The 26,669-nt window shown below is 42.1% G+C and overlaps 1 protein-coding gene and 1 long non-coding RNA gene across 39 annotated transcripts in view; both read left to right on the forward strand.

Annotated features, from left to right (window-relative positions):
- TCF7L2 (transcription factor 7 like 2) overlaps positions 1-16,666 on the forward strand; it is a 172,946-nt gene extending 156,280 nt beyond the window's left edge. For 10 of the 35 annotated variants that reach the window (XM_072931253.1, XM_072931256.1, XM_030276412.4 and 7 more), the window contains 7 exons: positions 268-393; positions 1,137-1,296; positions 2,016-2,123; positions 6,852-6,900; positions 7,453-7,503; positions 8,658-8,730; positions 14,376-16,666. In XM_072931253.1, coding sequence (XP_072787354.1) covers positions 268-393; positions 1,137-1,296; positions 2,016-2,123; positions 6,852-6,900; positions 7,453-7,503; positions 8,658-8,730; positions 14,376-14,805 — 997 coding nt within the window. In that variant the 3' untranslated portion in view covers positions 14,806-16,666. Of the gene's footprint in view, positions 1-252; positions 394-1,136; positions 1,297-2,015; positions 2,124-6,851; positions 6,901-7,452; positions 7,504-8,657; positions 8,731-9,326; positions 9,400-10,276; positions 10,306-14,375 lie in introns of those variants that run through there. The other 25 variants (XM_072931268.1, XM_030276432.4, XM_030276433.4 and 22 more) reach the window with 17 other exon arrangements.
- A 9,290-nt stretch (positions 16,667-25,956) lies between these two features.
- The window catches only part of LOC140684463 (uncharacterized), a 62,482-nt gene continuing 61,769 nt past the window's right edge, over positions 25,957-26,669 (forward strand). For all 4 annotated transcript variants that reach the window (XR_012056759.1, XR_012056760.1, XR_012056761.1 and 1 more), the window contains exon 1: positions 25,957-26,228. This is a non-coding gene — a long non-coding RNA (uncharacterized lncRNA). The remainder of the gene's footprint in view (positions 26,229-26,669) is intronic.

Consider the following 26,669-nt stretch of genomic DNA (forward strand, 5'->3'; position numbering starts at 1 on the left):
GCCTTTTGTTAATGTTAAAAATCATGATGTCTCGTGTCAGTAATGATAATGAAGGGGAAGATTGGCTTTAATGACATTAGAAGAGTCATTATGTTTAATTTATTGCTAATTAATGCTGCCAGCTTTCATATGCTTTGTCTAGCTGTCATGTGCTTGTTATATGCCAGTTGTTTTTTTTTTGGTTTTTTTTGTTTTAAATGTGTGTACACATCCCTCCCCATTCATTCATTTTTATTCTGACAATTTACACAGCTTTCTCTCCTCTAGGTTTCCTCCACACATGGTCCCGCCACACCATAGTTTACATACAACTGGAATTCCTCATCCGGCCATAGTCACACCAACAGTCAAACAGGAATCTTCCCAGAGCGACGTCGGCTCACTCCACAGCTCGTAAGTTGTTGTTTCCCCTGTCTTCTCTTTGGGATACTCAAAGCATCCCCTGTGCATGAGTGGCTTGTAAAAAGACTTGGGTTTGTGATGTTTTTGCTGTGAAATATTTTTTCAATTTTTTTTTCCTTTTTTGTTATAATTTATTTGAACGTAGTTTAGCTGCCAAAGTGTGTCCAAATGATGGTAGCAGTCTTTGAGTCATTCTGTGACATAGGCAAGTAGTTACTAATTTCACCTGTTTCAAAAGGAAGTGGAATTTTCTTGATCGAGATTCATGCTTTTTGACCAGTTTCTCTATTACTCAGTGCCTAGTTTGAAGCCATGAGATAACAGATGCACCGCATGAGACAAAAAACAAAAAATGGCTTCTTCAAAGCTGCAGGGAGCTGGTAACAAGTTTAGACAAGACAAGAGCCCATTGATAAAGGGGTGTAATTATTTACTATCATGCTCAAGCTCTTCCTGTGGAGAGCTCAATTTTTCTGGAGCCCATGTCCTTCCAAGGTTCTTGTAGGGGCTCAGAGGGTACTTGGTGATGTTGCATAAACATGAGGTGCTTTTTCTTGTAATGCTTTTAAGAGTGTTCCCATACAGCAGCCAGGGTGAAGGCTCTAGAGAACCTTCTGGTCCTCTTCCTAGAGATTGCTGAGGATTAATATTAGAAAGATTGAGGGGATTAATTTAATAAACTCACATGGGGTTCTCACTGCGAGGTCTCTGTCTGTTGTATCTTTACTCTTCAGAAAACATCAGGACTCCAAAAAAGAAGAAGAGAAAAAGAAGCCACACATAAAGAAACCTCTTAATGCATTTATGTTGTATATGAAGGAAATGAGAGCAAAAGTTGTAGCAGAATGCACATTGAAAGAGAGCGCAGCCATCAACCAAATCCTCGGTCGAAGGGTAGGTAACAAGGGACAAGCACAAGCAGGGCCTGAAACTCGGTAGGATTCACACCTTCTGAATCCCTGTGTTTTTCTGTCATTGTGAATATGGTAGGGAAATGGCTAAACCAAAGCCCTTGGTTTGTTTTCTAGTTTTCACAGGCACATCTTGTTGGTGGGGTCATTCATGGGGAGGAGTTAATTAATAGCAGTGTTATTTCAGTATCATTTCCAAGACTGGTTGATGAAAAATCATAGATTTTTACTTTGGCCCAAGGTAGTCAGAAAAGTAAATGGGAAATGAAAAACCTTTGAGTACAGTACCAGTATCAGCACCTGTAAAAGCTAGAAGAGGTGAGGAAGTGCCAGTGGGGGAGACGCCTCCAAAGCTGTAACTGAGTTCTGGCTCAGGACAAGTGGTTCAACTTCTAGACCATCTCCCCTGCTGTCTGTTTTTGTTTAGATTTCTTAATTCTCCTCTCTCAACAGGAGACAAAGGGGTTGAGTTCACGTAAATGATTAGTTGTGGTTCAGTTGATTTAACTGCAGTTATAATCTAGAGTTGTAAATAAAATACAAATGTCAGCATGCCAGATCATCTGTTTTTATCTCTTTTTTATGAAAATCGATTCTAACTGTACTTACATGTATAAAGAACACACTTTGCTGTTAACATGCTTAAAAAAACCCCAACACTAGTGCTTTTTATTTTGTCTTTTTGTCTTTTCTCCACCCCAGTGGCACGCGTTATCCAGAGAAGAGCAAGCGAAATACTATGAACTAGCAAGAAAGGAGCGACAGCTTCACATGCAGCTGTACCCGGGCTGGTCCGCACGGGATAACTATGTAGGTTCCTACGTGGGTGGAAACCTGTAGTAGTAGAGTTTGTAGAAATGTCTGTGTGACCTGCTGAGCTACAACCACACATTGCACACAAGCACTGTGTGGAAAGTCTCAGGACCCCAGTCTGGTAACGACAACAAGCACTTCCCTCAGCGTTAACCAAAACTGCTGGGGGGTAATTCCCACTTGGAAGCGGCTTCCTGACTGGGACTGGTATGGGTTAGAATTTGAGGATAACAGTAGAGTTCTGTGAAAAAAATAGTCTTCCCTTCACTTTACCAGCATCTGGAAATGCTGTTTGGCTTGCTGGTAATTTTGAATTTCATTTTTTAAAACAAAATTTAAAATCCCCTGGTAGGGCTCCTCTCCTTTCCTCTCCTTTTTTAGTGTCTTGTGCTTATCTGTGTGAGAGTATACTGGAAAGTGGAAGAATGACATATCCTAGCTTCAGAGAAGGACTGGCAAAACCAAAAGCATTCTATTTTTGAAAGTCTTACTCTCAAGTGGGGTTAAATGAATTATTCCACACTCTATAGCTGTGTATTTTGTTTGTTTTCTTTTTCCTTCCCACATTACCTTTTTTCCGCCCTACCCTTCTCATTTTTTAAGAAGTATATTGGAATGCATGATCAATTGATGGATTGTTTTAAAATTGATTCCTCCCTCTACTTTTCAGAAAGGCTGTTTTTGAGCTAAAAGTGGTAGTATTTTTTGTCTGTTAAAAAGCATAAGGGCAGCTTTATAACTCCTAGTACTAAATAGCTCCTTCCATGAAGGGTAAGCGGTGCAGATGGTAATAAGTGTTTGCAAGCCTAAGCCTATAAATTCTTGACAGATTTGTGGATTGGTGAGAGCTCTAAACACTTTTTAATAGGATTATAGCAGCATCTTGATTTTTTTTTAAAGTTAAATAAAAATTACCTAAAACTTTCAATGTCTCTAACTCTGTAAAAAACCCTGTTCTCTGCCTTCTAGTCACACTTCCCTGCAGGTTTGGAGACAATCAGCTCTAAGATTGATGCCAGTTTTGTGCAGAGTTACATATTGCAGTTTTGTTGAAGTCTGTCTCTTCCATCCCCATCATCATCACTGCCTATTTTACCATAAATATTCTGTTTTGCTCTATATGACAATAGTTGCCTATGTGAATCTGTGTTTTTATATGTATGGGTGGGAGGAAGCCAGTTCAGAGTCTGCAGTGAAGCCAGGAGAAGTGCAGCAGCTCTTTACACTCTTTGCCATTTCAGTGGTGGAGAATACACATGCTCACTCATTTAGCAATATGTACTTGGGGACATTTTTTCAAATCCTCCTGCTTTCTTGATCATCTTTTCTTTCCACTGGGCTCAGCCCTCCCTCCTTGGTCATTACAGGTGTACCTGTGTATGCTCAATTGTTCTTCCTGTTCAGAATATTCTTGATTCTGTGCTCCTCCCAGGAGAACTTTGAGGCACAGCCCCTGCTTAGCCCATTTTCCTTCCCTTTTCAGCGCAGTCTGGCCTGAGGCTGTCAGACCATAGGCTCGAGGTAGTTCCTCAGCACTGTGCAGTATCGTCGTCTTGGGTGTTCAAAAGGGAGTCTGGGCTCGACTGAGGTTTCAGGAATGCTCATTCTGCACAGTGTCTGTGCCACCGACAGATGGGCATGTACAAAGCCTCAGTGTTTAGGACCTTTTACTTTTGTCCTCACTGTGTGAACACTGAGAAACCCTTTCTTCTCAAGCTAAAAAGGACAGGATGAGAAAGCTGGTGCTTTCCCGGCGGCTTGATGCTGTACCCCCAGGTGACCTTCAGGGGGAACCTTCCTGCCTGAGGAGAGCGAGGTACCTTTGCATCATCGCAGGATTTATTTATGTCTCCTCTCCTGGTCCAGTCACAGCTCTCCTGAGTGCCCCTCCTCCCTCAGCCGTTTGTAGGGTCTTGAGCCTTTCACACATCTAGCAGGGGAGCGACTTTGGGCTGCTTGAAGTGGTTAAATTGTTAAGCACCTCACATCAGGCTCGAGGATAAGGCCAGCTATAGCCCAAGTCTTCAGAGACAGGAGCAGTGCATTCAGGAAATGCAGCTTGCAGCCTCATGGCTTCTTGGTGTCACAAGCACATTGACTCTTCCCGAGATCTAATATGAGATGTTTAGCAGTGCTGAGTGCTGGACTCAGAAGTATGTAAGGGTCCAGTCACCTCACCCACTGCTTGTCTAGAAAACTAGTACCAAAGAACTCTTCAGACCTATCAAAACATATGTTGGTTTAGCTCTGGAGAGGGAGCTACCAAAATGGTTAGTAGGTATTTACATAAATATTTACTCACAGCGTAAAAATTTGTATAGTATAATGACAGAAAATGTTAAAATCTGCTCAAGTCTTGGGAGAACAATCTTAGGCAAAGAAAAAATGGGGTCTTCTGCAAAGCACTTGAAAAACTGCTGCCACAGTTCTTAAATCCTTAAAGTCCATACATTAATTTAGCTACATAGACTAATATCCTCTTGTAGCCCAAAAATTGAGCAAGCAAACCAGATTATTCTTCTCCCTGATGTTTTGAAAAGGGTGTAAAGAAGTTGATGTGACATCTGTCCATTCATTATTAGGAAGAGTTTTAAAAGCTTGTGTTGACAAAGAACAAGAAATTTCTGGTCCCTGGCTGACATTCCTGTAGATCAGCTGTTTTTAACAGATTGCTCCCCAAAGGCATTACAATACTTTAATACCTGGCTTGAAGAGCTTATGAAAGGCAGGTGACTCCTGACCTTTGTTCTGGCTGGCCCTCGAGTGAAGAAATTACAAGGTCTCAAATTGAAATAGCCCCTGAATTCCCAAATGTACTGCAAAAATTAAGCAAATTTTCCATGGATGCCGTCTGTTAATTATGCCAGTGGCCTCCTTGAGATTAAATAAAAGTCAGGCTTATGATCTTCAGGCAATTGTCTGGTTTTGGTTACATTGTTGAAAACTGGAAAAAATTAACTGATTTTTGCAGAGTTACTGTCAATCTAGATCAGTATAGATGGAGCAGAGTCTGAGCCTCTTGCATCTTTATGTGATACATGGATTTCAAGATACCGTGCTTGAGCAAAGCATGTCTGCCTTATCTGCTTGTCATGTTAGACTGATGGCTGCTCTAGCAGTTGACAACTTCCATATCCCAAAAAATTACCTTAGAGGTGTCAGAGATTATTTGCCATCAGCATCAAGGCTGCAGGCTGTTGTTTAAAGTTCCTTTGGGATGGACAGTTCACACTGCTTTTTCCATCTGCAGAAGGATCTCATAAACCTTGAACAGCCTGCACAGCAGGATGGCAGTTTACAAGCCTGAGCAAGCAAGGGGGAATGAGTGCAGAAACCCTGTGCCCCAAGGCCAGCTTTGTGGAGGAGAAACAGGACAATCACTGATCAATGTCCTACATTCATGTTGGGGGAATTTTTTACTAATACATTCCAGGAAACCTATCATAGGGAGCATACCAAATGTGGATGTGCCATGCTGAAGCCCATCTTAACTGTGTATCTGTAATCCATCTACTGAAAAAGAAGCCCACTGTGTGGGAGAACCTCTTGGCTTTCCCAGATACATCTAACCCTTGAAAAGTTCTGTGAAATTGCTTCTTCCAAGATATGTTTGTTGCCTCTTGGCCACAAGGGACTCCTGCTCTGAGGTCTTCTCACCAGCTGTGCTTGCTACCATGTCTTCAAAAGGCAGGAATTCTTGTATTGTTCACAGCTGACATTGCTGGCCCAAAAGTTGTTGCTTTTAGCATTTGGAGATCTGTGAAAATGAAATTACTTTGTTGCCTACACTGGCCCTGTTGTACTAGTCTGCAAACCCTGTACCTCAGTGTTAGAGGAGTTTCTTAAGAGAATAGCTTTTCTCTTTTGAGCTGTGCTTATTATTTGATATTTTTTCTATTGGAAAGCAATTACTGTTTTTCCACAGAGGCTGGACTCCCAGTTGTCCTCTCCCACCCTGTTGGAGGGAAACTGAATGGTCTTTTCTCCCTCCAGTCAAAACCTGTAACAAATTTCATCATCTTGTGGTACAGCATTTGGGAAAGGGATAGTGTTTAGCAAAATATTACTACTGGTTGTTTCCTTGTGATAGAGCAAAATATGGGAAGGGTCTTGGCTATGTCTGGATTTTTTTTTTTTTTCTTGTCCTGGCATTGTTTTCTAGGTTTCAGTGGAACTATAAAACTGCAGGTTAGGATACACTCATCACTGTGGCTTCCTTGTCTGTTTGAATGCTTGGGGTTTGGTGCTGAGGAACTCCAGGGGCTCAGTCTGACCTCACTCTCCCCTCTCTAATTCTCCTTCTCCTTCCCCTTCCTGCTGCACCAATACAGAACCACAAATGATTCTTGAAACTTCTGCATGCAGGAGCGTACACATGTCTGATGTTTTTGGCTTCATGATGATCTTAGCTCAAAAACAGCATCTTGCAAGTCCTTCTGCCTGCCCCCAGCTGCCCATGGCCTTGGTGGGTGTTAGCACTGGGTGGGCAGCAGTGAGGCTGTCTGAAAAGTCACAGGGTGGGGAGGCAGAGTCAGTCCTGGGGTGCAGCATCTCCGTGGGGCCCTCCAAAGTTCCCTGCACTGGGGGTGAGCCAGTGTCACACTTTGGTGTCCCTGCTTGGGAGCTTCCTGCTCCAGCTGCAGCCTCGTTGCTCGGTGCCCTCTTGCAAGGATGCTTGTTTGGGGTTTTATTCTAATCCTTCTTGTTTGTCTATGTTTTCTGCAGGGAAAGAAGAAGAAGAGGAAAAGGGATAAGCAGCCAGGAGAGACCAATGGTAAGTAAAGTCAATTCTAAACCTCTTGCTTAGTGGAAGTGTGGCAGTCCTGGTGTGACCCTTGTAGGTACGGGGGAGGTGGGCACAGGTCTCCTGGCCTCAGGGGAGCCAGTCCCTATGCTAGACAGCTGTTTTTTTTAAAATGCACTCCAATAATTGACGCGTTACCGCCCTTCTAAAACCAGTAACCCAGCCATTGCATGTCAGAGCCTCCTCGTGTGGCACTAGCCGAGTGTGTCCGTGTAGTTGCCGAGCCTGTAACCGCAGAGCCGTAGCTGTAATGCCTATGCCATCGTTTATCCAGCCGGCCGCTTCCTCCGCGCATCCGCGGCCGTGCGTGCGTGTCCGTGTGCGTGTGCTGTTAATTTGGGCTGTCCCTGGATGTCCTGATGCATGCCTTACAGTGGTAAATCGCACCCATCTTAAATTAAGGAGGTTTGCCATTCTGTATAGGAAATTAGAAATACTGCATAGGCAATCTCATAGTCGATCTTGAAGAAGCCCTAACTTAGTTTTTTTGAAGCCTTTGTATAATTTGTTCTTTTTTTTCAGAACACAGCGAATGTTTCCTAAATCCTTGCCTTTCACTTCCTCCGATTACAGGTGCTAACGTCATTTTGAGTCATTTAAAATAGTTATAAACTGCTTTTAATTTTTTTTCCTGCCATTATAGATTTTAACATTAAACACTTATGACATTAAGAAAAAAATATCATCCACACGTTTTGATAGTGTTTATTATCTATATATCTTTATATCTATTATGTTTGATAGTATTTTTTAATTTTGTTTTTTGTTTTTGTAACAATTGCTATTAAAACAGTAATACAGTAAAAATAACGCAAGAGTTGTACTAACTGTGCAAATTGAATATGCAGTATTTCTTTAAAGAGACTGATAAAGAATGGAAGCAAGTCAGTAATGAACCTCCTTAATCTAATGGCATTTTTCATGGCTCCCACTAAGTCTTCTCGCATTAGCATGCATACGCATTTTTTATTATTATTTTAGTTTTGGATCTTTTTTTTTTCCTTTCTTCTCAAGCCTATTCATTGCAATTCACTAGCTGTACTAACTCAGCACCTTGCCATGCTTTACGTTTTATTTTCTGGCTGATACTAACATACTCATTCCGCAATCTGCTTATTCTTATCCATTCTTTTAAATACAAATTAATGAAAACAAGTAAATTGAATGTTATTCCAAAAGCTGCATTATCCCAGGAGATATAATTTCTTTTTTTTTTTCTTTCTTTTATTTTTTTTTCTCTTATTTCGTATGAGTTGAAGAAAAAAGCATGTTCAGGATCTAACTTCCATACTCAGCTTCTTTTCTTCCTTTTTTTCCCCCCCTCTTAAAAAAATAAAAAAAGAAACCCCAGCCCAAATCAATCTTGCCTGAAACATCCTGCTAGACCAACCACAAAGACTTTCCTCTACCTGCTCTCTTAAAAGGGAAAGAAACAGTCCTTTATAAAGGGATACTGCAGCTTTAATTGCAACAGCTAATCTCAAGAGTTGAATAAAAATGTAATTATCACTTTTAACTTTTAAATCAAAAGTCAATATTTGCAATTAATAACGAGGACATTGATTTTTATTCCCTTTTTTATTTTTACTTTTTCCTTATTTTTACCTTTCTCTTTTTTCTCCCCTTTTCTCTCTTCCTCTTTCTCTTTCTCTCTCTCACTCCCCCCCTCTCCCCTTTTCTTTTTTTCCTCTCTCCCTTTTCTGCTCGCTTTTCTTGAACTCATTCAGACCTGAGCGCTCCTAAGAAATGCCGAGCGCGCTTTGGCCTTGATCAACAGAATAACTGGTGCGGCCCCTGCAGGTGTGTATAGTTTTCCCAGACTCGCTATGGCTGATTTGCAGCTGGTTTATTTGGTACTTTCCCCTTTTTTTTCCTGCCTTGTTGCTTTGTAGCTCTGTGTTGTGATCTAGAAGACACAAGGGAGTGGGACACTGCCATCAGTAATCATCTCTCTGAAAGGGTTTTGCTTTTTTTTTTTTTTTATTTTGTTGGTTGGTTGATTTTTTTTTTTTTGCCTTCCTTTTTGCTGCTGCTAGCCAAAAACCCACTGTAAAACAGCATCAACCTTAAGCCCATCTGATCCGTGGCTCAACCATGCTCCTGCCTTCCCAGCCTCCACCCAAGGACAGTCGCTCCCAAAGCCCTTGATAACGCGGCACTGAGTGCGGTACCGACACCACACAGGCTCCTGGCCGTGTCGGAGATTTTTGTTTTTAGTTTTTCCTTTGGCTCATTGTGAAAGTCCTGTTTTCCTTCCTGCCCTTGGTATGAGGGGAGATTACCAAATAAAACGGAGGTGACTAAAAGCTGAACGTAGCTGTAGCTGAGATGACGCAGACCAAATGAGCTCTATCCACCATTGTGTTGTATTTTTTGTGTTTACCTTATGCTAACAGATGCAAATACTCCAAAGAAGTGTCGGGCATTGTTCGGGCTTGACCGACAGAGTTTATGGTGCAAACCATGCAGGTATAAAACTACCCATTAGGCCTTTGGGGAAATAAAAACAATCTGTCCTCTTAGTGCATTTGTGTGATTTTATTTTTTTAATCTTTTTTTCCCCACTCCCCACCTTTCTCTCTCCCACAGCATCAATTGCTAATAATCTTTGATCTTTGGAATTTCCTGCTAATTTAATGCCATTTTCTCTCTTTCTTTACCAATAACCTCTCCCTGGTGGTAGAACTGGGAACAAGAAAACTCAAAGTCCTTAAAGCTGGCAGTTTTTTGGCCTTTTTTTTTTTTTGTTTTTTTGTTTTGTTATTTTTTTCCAGATTGTCAGCAAATTTAATGTTTATCTGGACATTTACATTTTGTCTTTCATTTGGGTCTATGTCCCCTGCCTGCAAAGGCTTTTTAAAAAGGCTCTGGGATCTGCAGTACTAGTGTTTTTCTCATTATTAGAGATGTAAAAGCCAGTGTTTACAGCTTATATTGTATTCATTCTTTTGGTATTATCTGAAAAATTAAAACAGCTACCTGTTGGCTACTATGCCTCTGTAAGGTTTATGTAGATACAATTTTTTTTAATTATCTGAAATCTTTTTTCCTAATTCCAAAAATATATTTTTCTTAAATCTTATCCCAACAAGTGAGCTGTAAATGTCTGAGCTCTAGACAAAACTAATTACAACTTTAGTAGCACGGTTTCCAGCATTAAAAGGAGATGAAAGACATCAGAGAGCCCAAATTCTGGCAGCCCATGTTCTACTGGAGTTTAATTCCATGTGTAACTCAGTACGTACTTCTTTCTTGGTGGAGGGATACCGAGTAGTTCTTTTCTCATTCCTTTTTCCTTATATGATCGCATTTGGTTAAATTTGTTGTTTCTTTATTCTGATACAAGCAGTCTTTGAATTTGGAATATTATGATGGTAGGTATTTCAACCCAAACCACACTCTGTGTGTAGTGATTCCTCTCCCACATTTTCCCCTCTTACCCATGCCAGTCCCATGTGCTCCATCTCATTTAGAATGTAGCTCAGACGTCCATCGTATTTTGTGTATGCACGCAGTCTTGTCTGTGCTTAGTGTCCAGGAACCTCGGACTGGGGGTGGTGGTGTGTGTCAGTGTACCAGAGGCACCAGAAATGCCTTCTGCAGGTTGTGTGTTGTCCCATTTGAGGCATGGTAGTATGGGGTGTTGGGGTTTAGGTATCAGTACCAGGACATGTGTTACACAAGCTGGGAAAGCCGCAGTTTCGTAGTGCCGGAAGGGAGAAGGGTTCAGTCCAGAAGAGCTGAGTAGCTGCTTCACTGTGTCAGGAGACTCGAGTCTCATGCTAGCCAAGGACTGCAGTGCTGTGTTTAGTTAGGCTCTATTCTGTGGTTACTTTGCTGCACACTATCAGCAGATATTTGTGTAGTCTAGAGATACAGTACGTGAAGCATGTCAGGCTCCGCATGCCAAGTACCAGAACTGGGGGCACATCATGTTTGTGTTGCTTTGTCTTTTTCTGGCTGCTTAAGTAAGCAACATACTTTTAAAACTAAATTTTATCAGCAAGGAAAGTTTTTATTTGGTCTGTACAGTGCTTAGGTTACATGTGAAGCATAAACCCTCTCTTAACTTATACCAGGTTTTGGTCAGAAGTCTTTTCAGCACATCAGGGACAAGTTTAGTTGTATAGCTGATAGTTCTGGACTTACTGATTCAGAATCAGCTGCTTTTCTTTTTGTTTTAGTTTGGGTTCTTGTTTTGTTATGTTTTTTAATGCATGGAGGCATTTTACCACTAAGTATTAGTGCATTTCTCTCCTAGTTCTGGTCCTAACCATTGTAACATTGCATTTGCTAGCATGGTAGCATTTTGTAGCACACCTTAGGTAGGTGCTAAAGATGTGCAGTTTGCTACTGTGGGCAAAACTGAGACATCTTTGCCCACAGCAACTGAATAAACCCTTGCGATCTTCTGTGGCTTTCACTCATGGCAATTGCAGCATAACAGGTTTACTGGTGCTGTTCCAGGGCTAGTTTCGAGAGCAACAAAAGTGGGCTCAGGTCTGGTGGTGTTTGCTCTACTGATGCACCGAGTTAACACTTTCAGAGCAATGCACAAGTGAATAATCCTCACCAGTGCTTCTGAGGGGGGAATATTTTGTATTTTTGTTTCAGCCTTTAGCAGAGCAAAACTGAGGCACAAGAAGTTCCTTAGATTTTTACTTATTCCCCCTCACCAGAGCTGCCTGGTGGTCTTCAAGTCTGCTAAAATTAGACTTGCATGCTTTGGGGGTTTGCCCTCTGGGCCTTTTGTCCCACTTAATCCTGACAAGTTCATGACCACAGGTAACCGTGGTGTGATTGGTACAGATTGCAGAAATACCTCCCATCTTGAGCCATCATGATTTAAGTAAATATTTTTTTCAGACTACAAGTGGCCACGCTATTAAAGAGTTCAGCAAAAGAAGCAATATGCTCCCTTAATCCTAGTCAAAGGAAAATTATTTCAGGTAGCAGAGCAGTGGGTTTGCTTTTTAAAAGGTTGTTAACTCTGCAGTATCAGAAAGCCAGGTAAACCTGGTTTAAAGCTGCTTTGCCATGGAAGCTCTTTCTTTTTGGTCACAGAACTTAAATAATATTTAAAAATAAATTTGAAATTCTGGCATACTAGATTCAAACTGCCTCCATTTAAATAATTCACTGCCCTGTAGGTTCAGAGCAGTCCAGTTAAAGGAGTTTTGGATCCCCATGAATGAGGCAGGCAGAGCTTCGGTCTCTGCTTGCAAGTAATTTTAATTTGGGGATGGAGAGGGACTCCTGCAGTCTGCAGTGTAAGAACCCATCTTTCCACACAAGTAATATTGGTGAGCTTTGTGGAGCTTAACTGTCCTGCTTTGCTGCTGGAGCTGTACAGAAGGTCCAAACAGGAGCTGTGGCCCTGGTAGTGCTGCACAGCTGAAGTAGGCAGTAGTGAGAGAGGAGAGGGGAGAGTCAACAGCAGAACAGTCCTTAGCCAAGAGCCAGAGATCTCCAGCATTGTTTGTTGATTGTAGAAGAATTAACAAGGTCTGTTTTGAGCCCACCAAATTAATTTTTTTTCTGTCTTTTAACATTGCTCTAATAAAGCATGGTTTACAGCCTTCACTTGCTGTCTTCTATCTTTCTTTCTTTCTTTTTAACATTTAAATTGCATGGTTGTCTTTAGTTTTTAGCACATATTGATCTGCAGGCTAACGTGGTTAAAACTCTAATAGCCCTAACCCCTTACCTTGCCATGTGGCACATGGAGCAGAATCTGAGAGCAGACCTGAGTCTCTGGAGAAAGGGATGTCACAGCACTGGTCCCTCACTGAAGCTGGTGAAATATGGGCTACTGGGTTTGTTGTTCCCTTCCTGGCTATGGGAGATGATAGTTTTAACTCCAGGATCAAGGTAGTGTGGTCTCCTTTGCCAATGAGAAGCATCTGTCCTCATTGCCTCGAGGGTGGAGCTTGGTTTAACCTAGTCAAACGCCATGCCTAGGGGAGAGCACTGGTGACCAGCAGGGGAGCTGGGGCACCTCCTGGAGTGGGAAATGTCTCCTGGTGACACTCAGCTGCTGTGCCATGCTCAGGTGCTCCCTCTGATGGAGTTGCAGAGCTGGGGTGATGTATCCACTGGAGAGGGAGAGCAACCTCCTCCTTCACGTTGGTGGCTTTGTGCAGCTTAGCTGAGCATCCAAAGTTCTTGTGGCAGAGCTGCTCTGGGCTCTCAAAGCTCATAGGCTTTGTCCTATGCCTTGGGCTGTGTGACGGCGCTTCAGCACTTCCCATGGAAGTGTGATTGTGGATCAGAGGGCCGAAGAGCCAGCATGCTTAGTGTCAAGGTGGCCACTGGACATCATTCTGCCAGATGCTGTGGTTGTTTGCCTCATTATTTCTGTCCTACTGCTAGTATTGTCTTGCACATACTTGGCAAGAGAGATGGTGTGAAACTGTCATCTGTTCATTGCTCCTTTACATTTCCAGTGGACAGAGGGAGGAGAAAAGACCTCTGTTGGGTCACTTATTTATTTGAAGATGAGCGGCTCTTGCGAGACTCTCATATGCCCTGGTGTGAAATTAAGATCCATGTTGCTCCTCACCTTTGTACCTGTCGTCGTGCTCTTCACCTACTGAAATTGGATCCCACTCTGGAATTACATGGATGGCCTCTCAGAGGAAAATCCCCAAAACGCAGACAAGCTGCTTCCCAAATCTACCACTCTCCCCTAAAACAAAAAGTAAAACTGAGTCGATTTAAAGCCACAACCTGCAGGCCATACAACCAGTTATTCTTGTTATTTTGAATCATACTCTGTTTTTCCTGTTCTTTTCCTGTTTTTTCTTCTGTTTGCTTTGTTTGTTCGTTTTGGTTTTATTTCCCCTCTCTCTTGTTCTCTCTGTTATATATCCTTTCTGTCTGACTGACATTTCTGGATTTGGTGTGGTTCTTAACAGAGGAGAAAGCAATGAGCAGTAGTTTGCAGCCGTTCTTGCCTCCCAAGAGCAGGGTCATCGTATGAGACCACAGGTGACACAGGTGTAGCTATAGCCCCATTGAGATGGACAGTGTTATGGGACATCTTGAGATACCATCAGCTATCCAGGGTTTTTATTTTAGGAGGATTAAATTACTTTTTAATATTTTTTTTCCATGGAGGAAAGTTTGTAGATTAGAACAGTGTGCGCCAAAACCCATTTATCTGGTCTTCTGATTATGAAAATAAGGAAAGGAGGCAGCCTGAAGAGGAAGGGGATGAAGAGACAATTCGTTGGTGAAACCTTTCCAAATCTGTTAGCTATGGGGAGGTTCCCGAGCGGGTTTGGTGCCGAGGACACCCTGCCAGACCCCCAGGATGGCACGTGGGGCCAGGATGCCACCCATGCAGAGCCCAGAGTAGCTGACTGATGGCTCGTTGCCGTAGATGACTGTCTCCATCAGCGTCTCTGCCCTTTATTCATGGATAACTCTCTCCCTGTTTCTAGGAGAAAAAAAAAGTGCGTTCGCTACATACAAGGTGAAGGCAGCTGCGTCAGCCCACCCTCTTCAGATGGAAGCTTACTAGACTCTCCTCCGTCCTCCCCCGCCATGCTCGCCTCCCCCTCCAGAGACTCGAAACCACAGACTGAACAAACGCAACCCCTCTCTCTCTCATTGAAGCCCGACCCGCTGGCGCACCTGGTGATGATGCCGCCGCCATCCTCGCTCGTGCTCGCTGAGAGCGCCGCGAGCAAGCCCGGCGCCCTGCCCGCCGCCAGCTGCCCCAACGGGGCCCTGGACCACCCGCCGGCCGCCCTCCCGCCGGCCGCCGCCGCATCCCTCGCACAGCCCTCGACGTCCTCCTTGCATTCCCACAGCTCGCTGCCGGGGACACAGCCCCAGCCGCTCTCCCTTGTAACGAAGTCCTTAGAATAGCTTTAGCCTTGTTAGCCCTTTCGGTTTTCTTTCGGGGGGATTGAATTCTGTTGGTATTTGGGTTTGTTTTTTTTTTTCTTTTTTTCCTTTTCTTTATTTTTTGTTTCCTTCTCCTTGTTGTCGTCCGCTGTTTGTCGTCGTTTCTCGGTTTCATTTTTAATTTGTGCCATGTGGCTACATTAGTTGATGTTTTATCGAGTTCATTGGTCAATATTTGACCCATTCTTATTTCAATTTCTCCTTTTTAAATATGTAGATGAGAAAAGCCTCATGATTCTGCCAAAATTTTTATCAACAGCTGTTTAAAGTCTTTGTAGCGTTTAAAAAATATATATATATACATAATTGTTATGTAGTTCCAATAGCTTAGTTTTAAAGACTGATTTTAAAAATTAAAAAAAAAAGAAGCAATTTTGAAGCAGCCCTTGCCAGAGGCATTGGTTCTTTATTATTTGTATTAAATACGAGCTTGCGAACCAATCATTTTACATCTGGTTTTTAAACCTTTAAGGGCACAACGAATGCGGTGCCGCTACTACTTCTTTTTTTTTTTTTCCTTCCTTGTGTGAAACAACCTTTATTGTGATGTTACTTGTTATTGTTTAAATGTACAGAAACAAAGGGTTAAAAAAATGTGTTAATATACCTTGTTCCATGGTGTTGTTCTTTTTGGGGGAGGGGACGCTACTCAACAATTAAAAGTATCACAACGCTATTGGACCAGTAGTATTTATTGCTTTAGAAATTGCTTGTTGTATCTGTATGTTGTCCCTTTTTAAATGTTTTTTTCTTCTTTTATTTTTCCTTGAAACATTGTATAAAGGGTTTTTTTTTTTTTCCTTTAGTGTAAGCATCTTATATATAACAACTCATTTGTACAAGGTTTTTAAGTTTATATATAAATGTGTATATATATATTTTTTCCGGGATTTTGTTTTTGATTTGTTTTCGTGATTTTTTTTTTTTTTTTTTTTTTTTTTTTTGCTATATAAAATACGGTTGCCACCAAATGGACATTCGCAGATGCATTTTTTCAAGGATCAATAGTGTAAAGAATAAAATTGCTTTAAAAGCCATTACACTCGAAAAGACTTGAAAATTTAGCAAGGGAATTTTTAGCAATGCTGTTTGAAAAATAGCAAGGTCCAAGTGTCTCCTGTTCAGAACTGCAGCTGAATCCCCTGCGACATTAGGACTGTAGGCTGTGTGCAAAATTTTTATGTGCCAAAATTCTCAGTGACTTTTAACTTTCTCCCGACAACTTTATTATTTTTTTTAATGCTGTAATTTTTTTGTTCATCATGTTTTGCTGTGATGTTACATAGGTAGATATGTATGTAGTTTTAATGTCACCTATAACAGACGTGTTTGGTAGCAGATTGTCCGGAAAGCATTTAAAATGAAGAGGTATAAACCCTTAAGGGCCAAATTCTGTATATTAGATTATTCATAAAAGGAAAATCAGACTGCCACTTTTATGTACACTTACTACATACAGGTAGGTAGCAAACTTAAAACAAAAAAAAAAAAACCTAGGCATGTTGATGTTGCAAAAAACGCTGTATAAAGCTGAAAAATTGTTCATCTGTTCATTCAGTGCCATTGTAGTTGACATGAAGCGATTGTAAAACTGTCTCAGATTTTTCTCTGGTTTATTAAGATGCTAACTATAACATTTTTTGTGAATACTTTGAATGTTTCCTAACAGTTGTGATGTTACTGTTCCGTTTTATGCTCTTATTCCAATTTTCATTTTTAATGGTTTGGAAGCCATTTTTTGTAATGAATAAATGTTCATGCTGTACAGTATCTGTAGCATGCAGTTCTGGATTAATAAAAGCAACTTAGTATGTGCAGAGAATGACTTGTCAACTCATTTATGCGTTGACTGCATTTTATCCGGCTGGAAAGATTTGCAGGCCCACTGGAAAAATTCCTCAGGAAAAAAAGTGTGAAAATTGTGGCAAACTGCAGCCAGCTCTAGTTTTGAGAAATCCCAATTTGCATTTGCACTGGCCCCCTCTCTCTGCTCTGTGCACTTTCACATGAGTAGCAGTGGTTAAAGATCCTTTTTATTTAAAGCAAATGGCTCATGATTTGGCAGAAGACAGCATGTGAGCTAAGGGAATGTCCTTCCATGTGAAATGAGCCGACTGGTGGATAAGAGACCAGGGCTGGTGATACCTTTAATTTTAATGTATTTCTGTTTAACCTGGTGATCTCACAACATAGAACTGATGCACTATAAAGGTCACAGGAGAGCCCAGATAGCCCTAATTAGTAAAGTCCTCCTTCTGGCCTTAGGCTTTATCTCCTGGACACATTTGAGTCCAGTTTTGCATATATTTGAGGGTTTTTTTAATACAGTGAGCCCTTGCAGCGCAGCTCTTGGTTCTGAGAGTCCAGCATCCATCTGACAGCAATGCCTGCAGATGCTGCAGGATGGAAGGGAATTGATATGCAAAGAATCTTATTATGTTGTTGATTTGTTTGGGTTTTTTTTTTTTTTTAATAAGTGGAGATTTAAACTTCCTAATTTTCAGAATTCTATCTCAAGTGGATGTCACCATTGTTCCAGTCATCTTTGAAAATGTCAGCCATGGTAATTCCTACAGTGGCACTTGAGAATGGTGTGTAAAGGTGTTGAAGCAGCTTTGTTCCCTGCCATTGTGCAGGTGCTTTGCTCAGGTACTGCACTTCTCTTAGGTTGGTCTTGGCAGCTCTATAGGAAGGGTGTGTTCTGCAGAGACCTGGGAACAGGCTGTTCTGTTCTGGGATGGTGCTCTCCCTTCCTGTGGGGTCCAATAAAACCTGCAAAAGTGTTCATTGGCTGCAGAAGGAATTTTTGTTGGTGAGGGCATGGTAGGTGCTGAGTAAAGTACTAAATAATGTGTAAGCAATATACAGTACTTTAAATTGCTAATATTTAATTATTAATTACAAGACAAGCCTTTTTTTTTTTTTTTTCGAAACATGTTAGTAAAGGGCAATATAGGTGAGTATTGTTTCTTATGTCCTATTAAAAGGATTAAGTCATGGTGAATTTTTTACCAAGCTCCATTTATCTCTCTTGATCCAAGGCCTGATGGTGTTTTCGTTGTGGTCTGACATGATGCTGCCCTTGACCTCGGTGGAACATGTTCCCTCATCAGCCACAACAGGCACGTGGGCAGCATGGGTGGGAGAGGGCTCTGCAGTGGGGAAAAGGACATTGCTTCAAAGCCCTTGTGGAAGATGCCAAATTTTGCTGTTGTTGGTAGCCAGTAAATTGAATGCAATCCTCAAATTACTCTCCAGCTAGTTAAGGTTTCTAGGGAATTTTTTACTTCTTTTTCCTAAGTGTTTTGACTCTTGTTAGAGCATGGCCATCCATCAGCCCGACACATGTGCTGCATCTCTGCTGGGGATAGCTGCTCTCTTCTAAAGTAAGGAATAGTGCTCCAGGGAGATCTCTGAATGTCATGATTCAGGGTAGACACCATCAAGGTATGATTCATATATTCAGGAAAATGTGTTCTTTGCTCTCTGCTTTACTAGGCATACTTCGGAAAGCAGAGTCCTAAAACACCGTTCCCGTGCAAATTAGTTTTCCTTCTGTGTGTGTGGTGAGAGGCATGTGTTCCAAGGATACATTGAACAGGGCTTGTGAGTGGTGGATAATCATGCTGGGAACTTTTTGCTGTGGAAAACAATTGTATATCCCTGGGAAAGCAACTGCTTGTGTTTCCTCCAGGGTGTGCCTTGGCTGCATCCCTTTGAGGGATTATGCCTTCAGATTTGCCTCCAAATTTCCCTTGTTTAGAGGAATTGAGCTGGGTCAAGGCTCCTGGGAGAAAATTGCCATTATTTATATGTATTCCCTTTGTGTCCAGGTACAGTGGAAGCGTGGTGGAAAGACAGCCCTGTCTATGCATTGTAGGTGTAAAATAGAGTGTGAAACAGGCTGATCACCCCCAGATCCACACCAGGGAGAACAACCACTGGAGTGGGGTGGTGACAAAGTGGCATGGTCTGTTCTCATCCAGGGCTGCCTAGAGACAGCACAGGGCCCTGCATCCAGTAGGTAATTCACTGTAGCTATTGCTTCCATCTGTTTTTATGGACTAAGGCAAGGAAGCAAGTCAATGTATTGCATGTTCGGGAGACATTTATTTTCCATTAGTTTTGTAAATCTCATTTTTCACTTAGTGTATGGAATTTTAAAAAGTTTAAGCAATTGCTGACTCAAAGCAGTGCCACATGGTTTTATGCTTTGCTTAAAATAAAAAATGGAGAGGCAGGAAAAAAAGAGTAATCTTTAGAGTCCTGTTCATTTAATTAGACTATAAAAAAGATGCGAAGAGAATGTACACTAAAATGGTTGCATAGGTCTTTGCAATAATAATGAAAGTTAATAATATTAATGCTATTGTTGGCATTATTATTATTATTATTATTCCAATAATAATAACAATCAACAACGTGTGTGACACTGCTGCCCAGATATGTTTGGAATAAGCATATGAGCACCACCAAAGGCTGGATGGAGGTTTTGGATGGTGTTCTGAGAGAGGTGCTCCAGGTGAAAACTAAATTCAGTACAGGATTGAGATTGATCTCAAGTGACCTTTGTTGGACAGGACGTCTAAAGCTTTTGAAGCCTTAAAACTCTGAATATTTTAATTTGTTCAGAGATTGTAGCAATTGCTATGTTATTAAAAAAAAAAAAAAAAAAAGGTAGACAGTTACTTTGGCATTCATCTTAAGATGTCCCTGGAAAACATCTTGAGATTTTTGAGACAGATCAGCTACAAGTGATTTTATTCCAAGCACCCATCATTGTCAATAATGTCACCAACCTGTTTAAGGACCCTTTGACAACTGTAGTCTTCCGATCCCTGGACTGATTTTCTTCTGGGATCAATCAAAAATATTAACTCATGACTTTCATCCATGTACTAGGAGCTGCTTTTTTTCTGAGGTTTTTTTCTGAGCATTTCTGAGGAAATGCTTTTAAATTTGGGGTGGGGGGGATATATAATCTTGACCTCTAAGGCAGTGGAGAACATGAAGTCATGCTCTCTGTCCATCTGTTTGACCCTCTCCTGATAATTCTTGAATACTCTGGCATTTTGAACCAGATTTGACAGCGGCAGTCAAACTCTCAGAGATGATAAAGTCCCTCTGAGTTCCAGGGAAATCTCTGCCGGTACTGAGAAGAGAGGCTTTCCAGATCCACTGCTGAAGAAAAGGCAGGGAGAGCTCAGCTGTTATCCATTCTCTCTGGCAGCATCCAGATGGCCAATTATCACACGTCTCCTTCTGGACCAGCATCTGCTCTCCCCTGCCCAGCTGGCAGGCTGAGAAGATTAGGTAGGAGACATGGACAGCATTGGGATGTTGGAGGGAACAAGGGAACGAGTTAAGGGTATAGGGAAAAGTGGAAATACTGCAGCTGCAGCTGCAATATTATGTAAGATTGCAGTGGGGAAGCAAGGGGAGGGAAAGGACAATGGAGAGATCGGAGACACATCTGCAGGACACCAGGCCCTGCTAATGCTCCTGCTCACAGAGCAGAGCTGCTCTGGAAAAGTCACTGCTGAGGGGTTACCAGATCCTTGTCTCGTTCCTTTGAGTTAGCAGCTGGCACCAGCTCACCGAAGGGAAGCACTGCCCCGTTTAGGAGGTACCTGCTGGCAGGGGCTTGTGATGCTCTGGCCTGGACACCACCAGAACTGTTACAGGGTGGGAAAGTCTCAAGGTGTTTCCACAGCTCTGTAGCATGGGGATGACTGAAGCTGAGTGTGCAAAGCAAGGAGGGTGGGGTTTTTTCCAAGAAAGAGAGAAAGAGGATTATTATGGTTTTTGCAAACAAGCCCATTTGTAGTAGCTGGTTCCCAGGCATTAGCAAGCACCCTGGTTTTAATCTCCATCAGAAATTGTCTCCTTTGCTCCCTTATTTTGTGTTCCCTTTTAAATATGCTGCTGGGGTATTTTTGGATCTAACTATATCTTTTTAATCTGTTCCACCCACCCCTCCTCAGCCCCCGCTGATTCCCTGCCTGCTCCTTCTTCAAACTTATATAATGGCACATTATACAAAATAGCTAAGCAGGTGGTATTTTTAAAGACAGTGAGTGAGCATTTTTTTGGCCTAAATTTGGAACGAAACAGATGGATTTTAAGACTCTGCTTTTTCTATGAATAGTAACCGTTGTTCTCTACTGCCTTAAACACCAGTTTCAAGACCACCTCCAGCAACCAATCAGCACAGTGTTATTTAATTATAACAAAATTCTTAGCTCTGTCTGCTGCTGCATGGGCAAGTGGGGGGCACTGGATCAACTTCTGGAGCCAGGCAGACTTGCCAACAATAATTTTCCTTTTCCCAGAGGGCCAAGGGGGCCTGGAGTGGGTTCCAAGTTCCTCCTAAACTGGCTGTTCAGTTTGGGCTCCCTGACAGAGTGCTTGAAAAGGGTTATAGAAAGGCAGATAAATGCACTTCTTGTTGCAAGCTTCCCTGACAAGCCAGGCCTCCAGAACAGTGATCTCATTCCTGCCTTATTATTGGTGGTGCCAGATTTTTTCCATTAACAGGTAATTGAGTCGAAACTAAAATAAGCAAAGTTTGTTTTATCCAATGCGTTTTCTTGCTTGCTTGTGAAAGAAAAACACTTTAGAGAGGGGTTTGCTTTTAATGTTCATGGAAATGTATTTACATCTCACAGATTCCTCCCTGCTCTAGTATAATTAACCTGACTGGTCTTTTTGTTATTGTTGTTTTGATTTTTAAAGCAAAGATATTGGCGAGGCTTAATTCATTTTTCTAACGGTTTGCATTCCCTGGGAGCAGCGGGGTTGAAGTCGCCCATTCTGTGCACAGCCACAAGTGCTCCTGAGTGTGCTTTCACACTGTGGGCATGGCTTCACCCATGGCCCCAGGGGGGAAGCAGGAGCAGGATTCCAACAGGATCATTCTGTGCAGCATTCCCAGGCTCACAACGAGCCCTCCCTTCCAGAGAAGCCACGGGGACACTGACAGGACCAACCAGTGTCTCCTCTCCTGACCGAGCAGGGACACGACGTGGCTGCCCACAAATTGCTCATGGTCTTGCTGAAGATCATTCTTTGTTTCTCACCCATGTGTTTATGAGGGCCAGGAGTTGGACTTGATGATCCTTGTGGGTCCCTTCCAACGCAGCATATTCTGTGATTCTGTAATTCCTCAGCCAGCAGCTTCAGGCATCCCTGTGTTGCCACCAGGCCACCTCTCCCCTTCCTCACCTGCAGGAGAGCCAGTCCCGCCCTGGGTGAAAGGCAGCAGTTTAACAGGAAACAGCAAGCAATGCTGAAGAACAGAGAAATTACATATTTGTGGCTTTGCTGTTTCATCTGTTTACAGCTGTCCAGAGTCAGGCTCCGGCCTGCTTTGCCCTTGTGAGGGAGGCCGTGACCTGCAGCACCACGGGGACCTGGGCGCTTTGCACGCTGCGGCCCTGCGGTGGCCACATCACCCTGTGAACCCTTCTGAGCCTTGTGCAGGGGAGTGAAGGGATGGCAAGGGTCGCTAGAGGTGGGTGAGACCGGGCAAGGAGGGTGCTGAGCTCAGGCTGTGGGATGGGGACGGTGGCAGTGGCGTGTCCTGCTGCAGCACAGACCCCGCAGCCCGGACGGGCCCAGTGGGTGGGTGGCTGCAGCAGTGCTGAGCATGGCAGCGCTGTCACCTGCCAAGCTCCCTCAGCCTCACTTCCCCTGGGCTCTGTGAGGCCAATTACCAATCCACAGAGTCTGTTTTCAGCACAAACAGGACCTTCAAAGAGTTGCAAGCCTTTCTGTTTTGGTTTTGGTTTTTTTGGGTTTTTTTTTTTTTTTTTTTTTTTTAATGCCCTCCTTTAAAAAAATGAAAGCAGAAAGACCCACACTTAAAAGTCAAGTAGATAATTGTTTCCAACATTAATTTTAAACATTGTCTCTTCCTCTGGGCAGGTATTGCTGGGTCAGTTACCCTGACTGCCTGATAGCAAACTGAGATACAATGACCCCCATTTGAACTTCAACACATCCTCTCTAAAGTAACATTTAAAGGGGGTTTGGTTTGTTCTGTTTAACCACTCAATTTTTGGCGATTTTCTTGGAGGCTTTAGCCTGCGTTCACCTCTGATGCTGAGACTTGCCTGGCAGTGAAGCTGTAGGAGAAATCAGGTGGGTGACATGAGAGGTGAGGTCCTGCAGTAGCCCTTGTCTGGCTGAGGTAAAAGGGTGCATGTGGGGAAGGCATACTGTGTATGAGCGAGCAAACCAGAAAATGCCTCTTAATGTCTGAAGTGAAACAAGATTCACAAATTGCATACCTATTGCAGTCTGAGATATGTATTAACCAAATCTTCCCCTGGCTCTAAAATGGTAAAAGACATAAAGTCATGAGATACAGTGGCACAGATCATATTATCTGCAAAAAGCATGCTCAGAACTTCCATGGCAGAATCAGAGTTGCAGGAGATGAAATTCCTTCTCCAGTCAGTCACCCCAAAATATATGTTTCTCACTGGATTTTCTGGGGTATTTCTTGTTGAACCAACAATGTAGTTTAATTCCCTGTTTAATGCATGAATTTTGCTTAAGCAGTTGAGTGTCTTGCTTTTATGAACTTTTCCTCCTTTGCATCATGAGGGACGACAAAGAACTTGTATTAGTGAAAAAACACTGAACAAAGTGGCTTCACCTCAAATTATTTAATTTTGAGAGATGATCTTTTTCTTTGCCCCACTTTCTTTAAGTTAATTAAAATTTATAGGCATCTTTCAGGTACAGTCAATACACAGGTTGGAAAGATTTGCCATCCACAAGTCTGGTCACTTGTTAAAGCCTTCAGTTTAGCTAGAGAACACCTGTAGCATAGACAACAACAGTACAGACCCCTCTGAACTTTCTCCTTTCTCAAGCTACTCTGACCTGGGTAAATGAACTGAGTGATGCAGCTGACTCTCTGCCTCCTTCTGCCTTCAGATCCTTTCTCTTCCATTCACATTTTGCACAGTGTTTGTCGCCTCAGGTTTCTTCCAAGAACCTCTTACAAGTTTTTCAATTGTCCTGCATTTCATGGGGATGGAGCAGTAGCATCATCTCCACTTCACATGTTTGTAACCTGACTCAAAAGACCATTTATGTGTTGAGTTTCACAAATGTGGAATATTTGATATGGTTTTCATCAAAAGGGTCTGTTAGCAACGAATATATTGCTGAGACCAACTGCTTCAAGGCAGCTGTGTCCAGCAGTAAGGTCTGGCCTAAGTAGAGCAGACCCAGTAATGTGGAAGACACAAGGACTGGTTGTACAATATCAATTACTTTAATACCCTCATGGATTCAGGCCCTTTTACTTGGCTTGTGGCATCTTTGAACTTTGTACTGACTTACACCTCTTTTTTCTGGGATTGAATGTCCAAGATTTCCAATGACACCTTATGGCCTCAGGTGTCCCATTTGATGAGGGAAGCTGTCTCACAGCAAGAATTCATTCCAGGTGGACAGGAATCTGTGTAAAATGTCTCAGCTTCAACTCTAAAACCAAAGCCAAAACAATTGGTAGCTACTGCAGAAAAATGTACAGTGATCTTATTTTAATTTAATCCATGAGGCACATTTAAAACAGTTTTGGTACTGCATAAAATAACAAATTTTTTAGTGAGTGTTAGAGAAGACAAAAGGAAGAGAAATATAAATAATTCTATATGTTAGTTGTATTTCAATATTTTGTATAAGTCCTTTGGATTTGGTCCAATCTAAACCTCATATTTACCCTATCTTAAATATTTTGGGGGGATTTTTTTCCTCCTGATTATAGCTGTCTATTTTTAGCGGTGATGTTGTTCTGGCTAGTTTTCTTTACCCTAACAGAGGTGACTCCACAGCACATTTCTTTTGACAAAAACACACAAAACCAACACGGATCAGTTAACACAGATGACATCTTTAAACCTGAATGCATTTTTTCACTATAAACGCCACCAGTCAACTTTCGTGTAGGTAGGTTTCCATTGTTAGTTGTCAAAGTCTTCTTGAGTGGATTTCCCACTGTGTCACTTTTGTGTGAGTCAAATCAAGATTATAGGTAACAGAGAAGAAAAAGAAAAAGAAGAGAAGGTTAGACCCTCATTTTAGAGTTTAAGAAAAATCTACCAGCAGGTTGCAGTTCGAGTTGGTAATATACATGAAAGGGGGAGTCCAAGCCGTGTCACAGGTATCACTATATTAGGCTTTCAGGAAAAAGCATACAAAACACATATTGTAGTGGTCACACACAGAGACATAAATTTAGGAACAAGATCTGCCTTAGCTTGAACATAGTCAGCTCTGATAATAAGGAACAATGGACTGAAGCTATTATGAAATGAAACCCAGGTGCCAGAATGGAGAGAGCTTTTAGTTGAGTTCTCCTGGAATAAAAAAGTCTAACTTTTTTTTCAGACATATGTTGTCCTAAATTTTTCTGTTCTCACTTTAGAAGACAGCTGATTTTATTTGGGGTTTGATTAATGAGATGTTCCATGCTGAAATTTCCTGAGTAACCTTTGCATGAATTTTTTATTTCATCTTTTCTGTCTTAAATAATTTTATTTTCATTGGGATTGAGAAAAATATGATAAATTTTGCCCTTTATCATATATACACAGTATCCAGGGTGGATTTCAGATAATTTGTAGTAGTTTAGGTAGTTTCTAGTCTTATATGATATCATACAATGTGCTGAGTTGGAAGGGACCCACAAGGATCATCAAAGTCCAGCTCCCAGGACCACCCCAAGGATTACCCCACATGCCTGAGAGTATTGTTTTAGTACTTCTCGAACTCTGAAAGGACTGCTGTTGTGACCACTGCCCTAGGGAGCCTGTTCCAGCACCCAAACACTGTCTGTGTGAAGATCCTTTCGCCAATATCCAACCTAAGCCTCCCCTGGTACAGCTTCAGGCCATTCCCTTGGGTCCTGTCACTGGTCACCACAGAGCACAGATTGGTACCTGCCCCTCCTCTCCCTCTCCAGCTGAAGAAACCAAGTGCCCTCAGCCACACTTCCTGCATCTTTCCCTCCAGACCCTTCAACATCCCCATAGCCCCTCTTTGGATGCTTTCTAATAGCTTTATATCTTTCTTATATTGCAGTGCCATGGCTGGTGAAAAAATAGCTTCTAGAAATGTGATATTAATTAATTCATGAGAAGCATGAGAAGCTTGATTTATGTCAAAGAGCATTTGTTTGACACTTTCTCCTGACCTGTGTGGGAGGTCAACAGGCTGCTGAGATGTGTCTTAGAAAGCTGCAGGACCGGCAGAGCAGAAATCTTCAGTGGAATCTGAAGATTCACACATATAAGACAGACAGAGGCAAAGTCCAGGTTGTCTGAGGTTACCCAATGATGTCACATCTCCTGCTGTGGAATTTGAAGGTAAGTTTGATTTTCCTCTCCTTCTAGGTTTGAGAGATACATGCATATATCTTTGGTCATACTGAAGGCCTTTTTGCTAAGGTGATTATCTTACATGACATCTGACTAATAAACCAGTCTAAGATTAGATTTTTTTTTTTTACTTTTGTCTTAGCCAGAGACCAAGAACCTCCAATGAAAACCAGAGCTTCTGGTCCTCTTTAAATAAGCAAGGTGTGTTCATACCTGCACTTCACAGGATTTTGTCTAGGAGCCTGAACATTATGGGAAACCACCTCAGGGATTCAGTATTTTTCTTTTGATTTGAGGGAGCAGTCAGTATATCTGACTACTGAGATAAACAAGGCTGAGGTAGACTTATTTTAGGTCAAACAAGGATTCTCTCCCCTGCAGAATCCATGGCAATTAGTAGATTTGCATTAGTTTTAGTCAGCAAAAGGT

Source organism: Taeniopygia guttata, chromosome 6 (genome assembly GCF_048771995.1).
Source record: "Taeniopygia guttata chromosome 6, bTaeGut7.mat, whole genome shotgun sequence".
Lineage (NCBI taxonomy): Eukaryota > Metazoa > Chordata > Aves > Passeriformes > Estrildidae > Taeniopygia > Taeniopygia guttata.